Here is an 11,637-nt window from a genome sequence, read left to right as displayed (position 1 = left end):
TTCACTTGTTTTGTCTCTTTGTACCTTTTATCTGTCAATGACATCTCATTCACAAACAGAAATGTTCCCTATATATAACGACCGTTTGTAGACTTTTACGTGGTATAAAAGGCTGAGCTTTTATAGTACAAGTATGTTGGTTTCAAATATCCCAGTGAGGTTTTCATTCTCTTGTTTGACATGAGAAAAATTTGCTGATGTTATAAAATTAACTCAAGGATAATTGGAATGCACTTGTTGGTTGTTTCTGAATTTGTTTCTGAATTTGTTGTTTCTGAATATGCTGAATGAATGCTCAAACAGAAAATATTATTAGCTGTCATTGACAATTCAATCTTAACGTTCTTTTTCTTTACCGACCAACTCTTCAAATAAGATTGCGTCATCAGTCATCAGTTGTCAAAGAGGTGTAGAAATATGCGGTTCAAGCGATTCATTAATTGAACCAAGGCCTCAGAAGTCCAGAGGCTCACCGATGTTTGCTCTTCCATATTGAATGAACGAATCACAACTGGTATTCATGTTCCCTTGTGAATATTTGAATGACTACCAAAGTGTTTATGCCTGATAGCTAGAGACAATATGTTGAATAAAGGGAACAGCTGGATTGAGGGGCATTGCAGCAATTCCATATGTGTTTAGCTCTCTCGTAGAGCTTTTAAAGCACAAAAATCCATATCAGAAAGGGGAATTATGGACCTACCCTGCTACATTCATTTACAATGCCGCAAGAAACCGATAATTATTTCCAGTTTTGCATTGAATTCGACGGCACTTGTTACTGTCGTTGATGGAAAAGAGACAATTATCTTGTTTTCTTTAACTGGTTGATTTAATTCCATTGGGCTTTATAAAACTCAGTTTATAGCACTGTGTCGCAAACGTTATCAATGAGGGATACATTTACAAGAACAATAGGAATGAAAAATTCAAACTTGAGTACTGCAATAACATTTGTCCTGCTGAGGTTCCTAGAAAAATATTATAGGTTTATATTAATTTTCCTACGACAGAATATTTTTCTCCAAAACCCGATGGATGGCAACACACTTACACATTTCACGAAATTTGGTTCACAACTCGTTTCACCGGTAAAACGTGTGTTCAATACTTAGTAACGCTAAGGAATTCGTATAATACTGTACCGAAGAAATCAAAAGGTAAGCCAAAGATCTGAAAGGTGCAAATGTAATTTGGGAATGGGAATATATTTATATAATATAGCCTAATATATAAGTAAAGCCCATATTTTTTTGAGTAAGGTATAGAGATGTTTATCGTCAGCAAACAATTTCTGCCAAATGTCATACATAATACAAGGCAGACACAACTGAAGACTTGAATACATCGTGTCGTGTTGGTACTCTCAAATGAAGACAGATAGAGACTATTTGGGTTTTTTATTTTTTTATTTTGCGTTTTGGTTTGCGTTCGTGTTTCACTTTAAAATGGTAAAAAAAAAATGGATGCAACAGATTTATATTTTCTATGTGAAATGTCCTAGATCTTTCTTCCACTTCAATTTTTCTACACATAACTGTCTTTAAGGACTAATAGTCCTGTGCTTTTGAATGTGTCCTCCTTATTGTTGTTGTAATACTCGATAGTTCTCTGAAACAGAGAGAACAAATTATATTGTCCAATGAATTTTTTGTATGCATGGCTGAGAAGTAAATTCTGAAAAGCTGATGAAACTGTTTTTGCCTAATTGCTGAAGATATCTCAGGATCCATATTTTACGAAACTTCACAATCTATATGTATGTGATAGATATTGTTTGTTATCAAACTGGTCGTATCCTCATTTTTGTACCCGCGATACCGCAATCGTTCCCAGAAAGTTTATAAAAGAAGATTCCGCGGTAGTCGTTGTATTGGTAGTCTCCGTTGAGGTTAGCATAAGTGCAATGGCGGTAATATCCATTTCCATACCATTTAAAGCAATGATTGTTATCATTATGATAACGATGATGGTACCACCATGCACCTTGATGCCTCTGTGCACAGTTGCAATCATCCGTGCCATCGTTGTCCCTATCGCGCGTGCTGAACGGATTTCCGGAGTTCAAGCCCATAGAGTTATAACCTGAAAGGATGGAAATGAGGACGTATTTAATCAGCATCGCATACAAAGGGAACTGAAAAACTCAAACCATAACATCGTAGGAATTTCTTGTCAGTTAAACATCTTCTAAAATTCATTTAATAACCGTATTTAACCTTTAATTTATATGTAAAAATGCTTGCAAGTATTCAGTACTTGCTTGTATGTTAATATTATTATGATTTTGTTTAAGTGCAAAAGTAAGTATTGTTATTTATAGTGAAGGGGGGGGGGGCTGGATATAATTTATCGCTACTTCGGTTTGAAAACTATACGCTTTCATTCTTTCTGTAAGCCAGGTTCGTACATAAAGGTTTTCCAATATACTCAATTCATCGGAAGTGAAAGAAATGTGCGATTAGATGAATTTGTTTCAGGGCAAATCTAAAGGGATAAAATGTATCTTTCAAGAAGTCTTTTGGGCAACGAGATTATAACTACCCAATTTTGTATTAGTTCAAAACTTGTTTTCGCCTCTGAGAGACACATTCACCAATTTAACATCACATCATTTGGTGTCAATATCATCACTTCCGAATGTGTGGTGTGCATGAGTCACATTCGATTAAATTATGTACATCATTGTATTTGTTCAGATTAATGATATCATAGTAAAGTGATTAATAGGACATGATATGAACACCGTTGTCATTGAAAACTTCTAAATATAACAATAAAGAGGAATTTAAAACCAATATAGACTGGTGTAGTGGTCGTGATCCCGCCAAACCACGCAACTCTATCGCACATCACCACTGGCGGATCCAGGGCCTTTGTTCGGGACGGGCCAAAGTGGCGTTAGAGTGATATGGGGGAGGGGTCTTAGGGGAGGGGGTGGACAATTTTCTATTGCTGAATGCCCTCAGATGCAATTTGGTGCGACAAAAGTGTACAAGGGTGATGTTAATTTACTTCTAATAAAACAATTTTCCCAGGTGTAATTTTCTAAAATATTTATAAAACAAAGTTGGGATCATCTTTCTCAAGAAATTTTACTTTTCATAGGTTATCAATTTCTTACAACCAGCCTGTAAATGCAAAATGGTGATAAACTGTAAATCCTCATCTTCATACATTTAAAGGGCGTGGTCGTCATGAAATATCGACAGCAATTTACTTTTAACCAGAAAACGAATAGGTGTAGACATCTCTTGACTGTCTACTCTTGATGACCTTTGACCTGACCTTTTGGGGGCTAATTGGAAGTATGGACAGGTATAAAGAATTACCATGGAACATTTCTTAGTTGCTACCCAGCAGTGGAATTTTCGTTCATGGTGGTTATTACAAGGCATTGCCTTTTTCCTGTCCCCCAGCAAGTTCCAGTAAGGAAGGGAATTTGTCTCACAAATGATAGTACGACATGTTAAGAGTGCAAGTAGTAATTCACAGTCAATTATGCAGAATTACAGATCCTGAAACTAAACTTCAATCTCCTGACCCCACTAGTTGCAAAGTGTTAAATGACACGGTCTGTGTCTGGCAGGCGATCACTATGTGCTTGAGAAAGAATTTCTTTATCATATAAAACTCGGTAATGTCACAAGGGATTTTTCGCCTGAATGATACATTTATGTTAAAATTGCTAATCTTGATTTTATAATGTTCCTTCGTTGTCGCGACACGAATGTTATTATTGGTAAAAAGCCTGGGAAGAACTAAGCTTTCTAAAAAAATATCATAAAGCCACTCCAGAGCAATAGCTCACGGAATTGCCGAGCACAACTGCTACTGCTAGTCTACCACTGCTATTCCTCTCGATTTTTTGAATTTCCAATCATATGATTTAGCGGATGTTCGGAAACACTTTTTGGCTCACCTTTGGGGTGCCATGGCCCCCGTTGCCCCCCCCCCCCCCTCTTGGATCCGCCAGTGCGCATCACAGTCACACTACAAGCGATATTTGGTTTATAGTGATATAAACTTAGCCCACATCTATTACAGCAGATTCAGTTTTTGTGTCAAGGTTAAAATGTTTAAACTGTTCTGAATTTCCAGTTTTACAGATTCGAACAGTTAAGGTCATCATTGTTCGTGTCTTTTCCATCAGCAAGTTATGCCATTTGGATTGAATAGCATTAGGCACAGGTTTTGTTTTAATTATGATATATTTGATAACTGCATCTTGCAATGAGTGAGTGATGTCAAACGTGCGGCTGGTCAAATTGTATTTAACTTGATTGCATCTTTGTTTCCCATTCCCTTCACATAATTTAGCCACGATGTCTTGGAAGTTTGTTAAAATCATTATTTAAGACAATACTGATTTAGTAGATTACGAGTAACAACAAGTGTAAAAAGGGGTTATATATTATATGTTTATATTTTTTGTTTCACTTAGCAACTTTCTTTTTTTCGAGCATTTTTCTGTGAATCCTGTGGAGTGTGTTGTGCAATGTAAGCCAAACCAAGAACGAAAGTTATCAAACCAAAGCTTTATAAAGTAAATGTTGCAAAATACACCAACCTGCATTTCCAGAGAACGAGCCTAAAGAGAGCGTATATTTGTCATCCTCATCTCCAATGCTGAATCTGGAGTAGAGGGCGTAGTACTGTAAACCATCTGAATCTGTCAGATCCACCTTAAGTTGGTATGACTTCTGAGTTGTAAGGTCGTGAATCTTGTCGTTACCAAGCCAGTGATCACCGCTTGGACTTTCAAAGCCTTCCCTGTATGCATTCCAAACACGATAGAAGTTAACTGAACCAGACCTCCTTCGCTGGAGAACCTAGAAATATGTAAAGGTATAAATATGATATAAAGTTAAATATCGTTCCAATGCTGTTTTCGTCATTGTTTCCTCGTACATTTTTATCTGATATATTATTTATTATATCTACCTAGTGCCCAGCAGATATTTTTTTTCAAAACCCGATGGATGGCAACGCACTCACACATTTCAAGGAATTTGGTTCGCAACCCGTTTTAAACGTATGTGTTGTAAATACGTAGTAACGATGAGGAAATCGTATAATACTGTACAAAAGAAAATAAACAGGAAAACTCATGCATCGCCACATATCTGAAATGGCGCAAATGGATCAGAATGCTACTATTTTTATGAGAAAGTTATCGAGATGTTTATCGCCAACAAACAATTTCTGCCGCAGAGTATTGCTCTTAAATTGTGTCAGACCATTGATCACGTTTCTCTCGCTAAGAAAGCTAGGCCAGCCAGTACCATTTTGTTCAGATACTGATATTTGTGTCTAGAAGTTGTTTCCTGTAAGACGACACAAGGCTTACGCTACTGAGAGCTAATAGCGATAAAACATCGTAAGTGCATTGGACTTATCTCGCTCAATAAACACACTTAGCAAAACAAAACACTCCAATTTGTTATGTGAAATCATCTTTCCGGTGAGTGTGAAGTTCAATAGATATTCAACGTTAGACACGCTGAGACACAATCTACTCGATATATCGACTAAATTGTAATGTTTAATCGAGAAGAAGCTTCGTTGTGCCTTGTTTTAATATATATTTAGATCTGTACTGCCCGAAGGCCTGCGTTCAACTCGATCAAGGCGGTTAGAAGTTATCACTCTTTTGTGAAATGTGAAGACTTACTGTCCATCCTCCTCCTTCTGTTGACATCTCACAGTAGACCTGGAAGCCAGAATCCTCCCAGCCAGTAGGATAGATAGTATAAACCCCATCGGTATGGATCCCTGTATTGTATATCTCGTAGCAATCCTTCAGGGGCTCTTTCCGAATACACGTTATCCCATCTCCTTCAAATCTATCGTTGCAAATACATCTTCGAACACCGTCTCTCCCCTGACACGTTGCATCATCACTACACCGGTAGTTGTCTTCATGAATCAGCCGATTATGGCTGCAGTTTACACGGGAAGTACAGTCAGAATTGACATATGAGTCACCTTCCTGTCGTGGAAAATATACTTTAACAATTTCAGTTTATCAAAAACCTATTTGCTGAATCACTTGTCACTAATGAATTAAAGTCACATTACCATAATCAGTGTTTTTTTCACGTAATGCTCATTAATAGTTCATAGAATAATATATGCAAAGAGTAAACTGAAAGATTTAGCAAAGAAAGAACATCGTAAATATAAGTAATACAGCATGTGGAAATGAGGAATTGACTAGTGCTGCAAAATCTTCCATACCATTATTAGCTTATGGAAGAAGTTTACAAAATCAGCATATATCTTTGGAGCAGCTTCAATGAGAAAAAACAAACTTTTCACTGATGCATTGACTTACATTCAGCACACTTCCCTTTTCTTGTACAAAGCATCCACACTGACTTTCAGGTATGCAGTCCTCTGCTTGTATCATATAACCGTCTGGACAGATGCATCGTCCTGATTCCATAGATGCTAAAGTGATACACGTATTTGGTTCGGTACAACGTCTCTCACATGTACTGTTAGCAAACCTCGTATTCGATGGACACCACTTAATAAATGGACCTGGGTGAAGGTAAAAGAAAAAATAATCTTAAAATTGACTTGGTGGTTTGACGCTTTGAAATTATTTTATGGTTCAGAAATAATGTCGTAATCGCTGCCAATAAACCCTTTATCACCTACAGTACAGACAGTGGTGGATGTGAAAAGATTAACCCGTATTAAAGTTATGGTAAGCAACACTTCTTGACAACGACAAGGACATTGTTAAATTCTATTATTACGTTAAGTTTAATAGTTCTATTCAAATGTTGGTGCTCTGATTTTTTCTCTTCTTGGGTGATAAATATATGTTTCAATAATTCTACTAGAAACTCTAAAATAATCTTTCAACAAATGAAGAGAAACGTTGCACGTACCTACATTGTCTTCTTTTAATATAATTCTAACGAAAACATGAAATAAGATTGAAAATCGTGCTTCGTTGAGATAAAACCTACATGCTAAAACAGGACCTTTACCTGCATTGCCACCTTCGTCTCCAAGACTTTGAATAGAATATTGGCTCCATTCACCAACGATACGAAAATCGTCGTAGGTCACGTGATACGAGTGCCCTGCAGCATTCGTAAAGTCCAAACGAAGTTGGTACTTCTTTTGATTTGTTAGGTGAGCGATTTTTTCATTTCCTAACCAAAATTCACTTCCCAAAAATCCAAAACCGTGCTTGTAATCTAACCAATTCCGATTAAAGTTGATGAATCCATGCGTCCGTCGCTGTATTACCTGTCGTAATAAAAATGAAGGAGGTCTATGCTCATATCTTCCACAATGGAGAGAATTTGGTTTTCTTTTGACGGTTGGAACTGATTGTTTGGCAAAATTGATGAAAATTTTCTGAGTATTTTTGCCAAAAACCACATACTCATAGGATTTTTCCAACGCAAAGTCTTGATAATTTCAAGTTTCCATGATATTTGCAAATCCATCTGGCAACAGCAGAAGTGATTATCTACAGAACAAAATAATATTTCTACAACAAAGATATATTTTGATGAAAATTCTTAGTACGGAGAACTTTGTCTTAATTAAGTTAACATTCTAAATTTATCAGGTTTCAAGATTTTGATTAACATAATTAATGCTTTTGAACAGCATTAACTTCGTTTACTACGTTGGTATGACATTTTAATGCTGCTTAATGAAGTACAATCAAAACTGGGTCTCCTGTTGTTCGAAGAGAAACGCAAAAAATGTCAGTAATAAAGTTCCTGGTTGTTTTAGGTATCCGTTGGTCTATTTTATTGACTAGTGCAGCATTATTTTAAAGTTTTGAAGCTAATTATAACGTTAGCTAACGTTTTCAACTTACCGTCCATCCATCACTGTCTAAGTCGTTATCACAGTACACTTCGAACGCCTTTGGGAAACCAGCAGGTTTGATTTTGTAGACACCAGATGCATTTTGGGTATTTGAACATGTATTGAGGATTTCGTGGCAATCTTTCGGGTTCTCGGTTGATGGAAATATAAAGTAAGATAAACCTATTTCAGGATATAACGGATAAAAGCAACATGAACTTTCTGTTTTTCTTCTGCAGCCATCAGTATCTATGGATGTATAGGTTACTTTTTCGATTATAAACCTGTAAATGTTTAATTGTAATAATGTCTACCAGCATTTCTGCTAAGGAAGAGTCATCCAATTGTTTCATTTAATTTTGTATTGGGTCCTTTTTACATGTAGGTCTTTCCCTTCATGAAAACAATTACCCAGTTAGTTGACACGCCGATTACTCAGCGGGCCAATCAAATCACCTTAACAACATTTAAAAAGATCGAGAAAGCTATAGTGTCTGTCATTGATTTACATTTCCACCTACCTCAACAATTTGTATTAAATGTTATAACAATTTTGGTTCCAATTTCTGATATTAAATCTATCCTGAAGATCTACATTAATGAACAAACGTAACGATAATTTCAAATACGAGAACTAACACCTGGAATCGCTAAGGGTCTTTTTAATCATTTTAAGCTAAAGTGTAAGCAAAAATACTTATAGTCAATATCAAATGGTAACTTACTCGATGATTGATCTGTAACGTCAGGAGAAGCCTGCATATAAGACAATGAACGTATATACTGATCTTTATATCCTCAATGCACATAAATATCATGAATTGTTCGAGTATAAGATAGGTTCAATCATGTGTTTATGTTTCCTTTCACTTTATTAAATATTAAAGCATTAATTCTGTGATGAAGTGCGTCAAATTGTCATTACTATTGAGATGATCGCAAATTCTAAATACATAATCTAAACAAAACAATAGTATTTACGGCAACAACTAACGTATAGAAGGTCGGGTTAAAAAGCCATTTCTGGAACAAAGAACCGTTTTTCTTTTCTTAAAGCAACATATTAGACAAAGTGTTCGGTCGTCTCAAAGGTCATATTCACGTTATCAGATTCAGGTATCTTCAGAATAACAACAATTGCCAAAAACATATTTTCTTTGTCTATTCCCATGTCGGTATATGATTTTCCTTTTTGTAGGAAACATTTGATATTTGTGAGCAGCACATTCTACGATTGCTTTTCTTTCTCTCTCAAGACAATGTTGTAATAGGCAAATATATTTCTTTTCGTTTCGATTTGATGATGTACAGAGCTTACACAAAAATATATGATGCGAGATGACTATTACCGCTCTATAGTTTATATTTCATTTCACTCATTTTTGTTATCATTTCATTGTTTTCTGAAGCAACATTTTCATTGTGTTTGGAAGTTTCCAGATCAGTTTCTCACTACAGTCTCCCAACAAACTAAGGCAAAGTGTCAATAACGTTCGACAGGAAAACGTAATAAAATTAAATAGACATTCTTGGCACGAGATCCTATCGCAGTGAACAAAGACTTTGTGGGAATTAAAAACAGATGCTCAATCCCTATGTTCTGGAAAAGATAATAATGAATTTTATTAGATCGCATGAATTTAACTCAGTACCATTATCTGGTATCTGGATATAAAATGGAAATGCTGTTTCATATGAACGGAATCAACGCTTAGCCGCTTGGACAAGTCATTTGTATAGAGAAATATCGCTCTGGCAAGTATAAGTGCACATTGATCATTTATTTGTTAAATCTAATGTCTTAACCTTTTCATTATCCACCAAATTGCGATATTCTCTGCGAGCATGAAATGAAGTTATACCGACAATGTGAACTCAGTGGCTACTGATGTGTAGCTTTATGTAACATTACAAATCTGTTTGGTATGTCCAGAACAGAGCGGTCAATTATTAAAATATACATAAATTGCAATGGAGTGAACCTCAATATGTAATCATCACATTGTCATCAACTTATGCGTTTACCATGTATTTGTAAAGTTCTTAGAACACAACTCGGCTCAGTGACCCCTGATGTGTAGCTTTACTTATAGTTAAAAATCTGCTATATCAATAGAACAGGAAAGCTGTATAAATCGACAATAAACATAAACTTGAAGATAACACCCTAAATTTTACCACCACGTATACAGCTATAGTTAACGTTTCTCATGTTCTTAGAACACAATGCTGCAGGCAATTTTTCTGTGACCTTGTGCCATATCTGTAAAAGCGATTACGGAGATGGGTTTAACACAAGGATGAATTGGTAACCAAAAAGGCCGAGGTAAAAGATGATGCTGATATTTGGTATTTTAACCACAGATTTTTGTCGTAGCATAACTGAAAGCCTGTGAAGCTTTGCAGATTGTCAGATATATCATTTTGTTAAACCAGAAAAATGATTCGTTCTTGAATCAGAATAAGTTTGGTCTTGTGTGTGATTAATTATAAAGTTATATAACGGACGTCCTAGGTGTTTAATGCATTACTTCGACAGTTTCCTTAATCTGCATTGGATTTTTAACTTTATCATAAAATAGTATAAAGCGTCGTCAACGTTAACAGTAATATTTTAAAGAATGAGTTTCTTGACACATTACCAACATGAGGTGTATAGTGTACTGTATACATAAACATATATATTTATATATGTATATATATATATATATATATATATATATATATATATAGATAGATAGATAGATAGATAAAAATAAAAAATTAAATTAAATATTAAATATAAATTTGTGGATGTGTTGACGTATTCAAATTAAATGTATAATAGTTTTAAAAGAACAGTTGATTTTGCTAATTCAACGAAAGAAAATAGAAGTGAAGCCTCCATCTGAGTGTTTCGTTAAATAACTATTTCAATTAACTGATAGTTAATCTACATCACCTATCAAAACACCTTTACTATTTCTAATTTTTATCATTTGATAATTGAAAAGCTGAGATGCCAAATTATTGAAATTATTGAATACCTTCTCCAAAAATTGTAAACTGTATTTCAGTATCAGTTATGGTAAATGCAACTTGGTGTTACAAACATTGCAGTGATAATAAATGCACATTGTTAGATTCAATTTTGAAAGTTTACCCAAGATGATCTTTGTTGTAAAAAATAACAGAATTGTAAATCTTTGTATGCAGTCCATAGCCTAAAGACATCTCACCCAACCAGACCATTTTTTTTTTTGAGAAACTTACCGTTATGAATGCAAAGACATTCCATCCCATCAACAATGTGAAAAAGTTGACACAGAAAAGCTCCCTTCTTTGGTACTCCATCTTGCGAGCCCTGTGCTTTACGAATAATACCTGAGATTATCTTCAGGAATTATCTTCGCCGTTTCACCTCAAATGCGGAAATTCTCGAAAAGTAAGTACCGAAGAAGCTTGTGGAAACTTTGAAAGGTTTTCATCGTATTACGTGACGTTTGCGACTACTAGCCCATCCCATCTTGACAAGTCCCTTCTAGTCTTCCGTTAGAATGTATGTAAATAGAAGCTACGAAATGTCTCGGAGTGACATGATTGGGTGTGACAGCGTTCTAATGCGCATGTCTACAAGCGACTGACGTAATTTTAAACGAGGAAGTAAATGAAGATGTAAATGAATGAGTCTAGTATGACATCCTATTACATATACGATGTATTGTATATGAATAATATGACTGATGGAGGATGATGGACGGTAAGTCTAGTATTGCATCCTATACTATAGACAATGTATTGTATATTTATGAA

At 35.3% G+C, this 11,637-nt stretch overlaps 2 protein-coding genes across 3 annotated transcripts in view; both read right to left on the bottom strand.

The window, feature by feature from the left end:
• Positions 1 to 658: 658 nt before the first annotated feature.
• Positions 659 to 6,846, bottom strand: LOC139974536 (fibrinogen-like protein A). The gene is made up of 4 exons (XM_071981747.1): positions 6,338 to 6,846; positions 5,675 to 5,992; positions 4,571 to 4,832; positions 659 to 2,085 (listed from the first exon to the last, which is right to left on the bottom strand). Exons 1-4 carry the CDS (start codon positions 6,446 to 6,448, stop codon positions 1,784 to 1,786), a joined length of 993 nt encoding a protein of 330 aa, XP_071837848.1. The 5' UTR covers positions 6,449 to 6,846; the 3' UTR covers positions 659 to 1,783.
• Positions 6,847 to 7,804: 958 nt separating this feature from the next.
• Positions 7,805 to 11,637, bottom strand: part of LOC139974541 (fibrinogen-like protein A) — a 49,214-nt gene continuing 45,381 nt past the window's right edge. The window contains exons 1-3 of one of the 2 annotated variants that reach the window (XM_071981751.1): positions 11,098 to 11,207; positions 8,571 to 8,601; positions 7,832 to 8,028 (exon numbers count right to left, since the gene is read on the bottom strand). In XM_071981751.1, coding sequence (XP_071837852.1) covers positions 7,847 to 8,028; positions 8,571 to 8,601; positions 11,098 to 11,178 — 294 coding nt within the window. In that variant the 5' untranslated portion in view covers positions 11,179 to 11,207 and the 3' untranslated portion in view covers positions 7,832 to 7,846. Of the gene's footprint in view, positions 8,029 to 8,570; positions 8,602 to 11,097; positions 11,208 to 11,637 lie in introns of those variants that run through there. The other variant, XM_071981752.1, reaches the window with a different exon arrangement.

Source organism: Apostichopus japonicus, chromosome 9, assembly GCF_037975245.1.
Source record: "Apostichopus japonicus isolate 1M-3 chromosome 9, ASM3797524v1, whole genome shotgun sequence".
Lineage (NCBI taxonomy): Eukaryota > Metazoa > Echinodermata > Holothuroidea > Aspidochirotida > Stichopodidae > Apostichopus > Apostichopus japonicus.
Note: the sequence above shows the minus strand (reverse complement) of the source record. Positions and strands in the feature narration are given on the sequence as shown.

What these genes read in the sequence shown, in the direction of transcription:
- LOC139974536 (XM_071981747.1), bottom strand. Translation starts at nt 6,448, where the DNA reads ATGGAATCAGGACGATGCATCTGTCCAGACGGTTATATGATACAAGCA. An exon ending in CAGAAGGAGGAGGATGGACA is followed by an intron (nt 4,833 to 5,674) that starts GTAAGTCTTCAC and finishes ACATATTTCTAG; the next exon opens with GTTCTCCAGCGAAGGAGGTC. An exon ending in CTCGTTCTCTGGAAATGCAG is followed by an intron (nt 2,086 to 4,570) that starts GTTGGTGTATTT and finishes CCATCCTTTCAG; the next exon opens with GTTATAACTCTATGGGCTTG.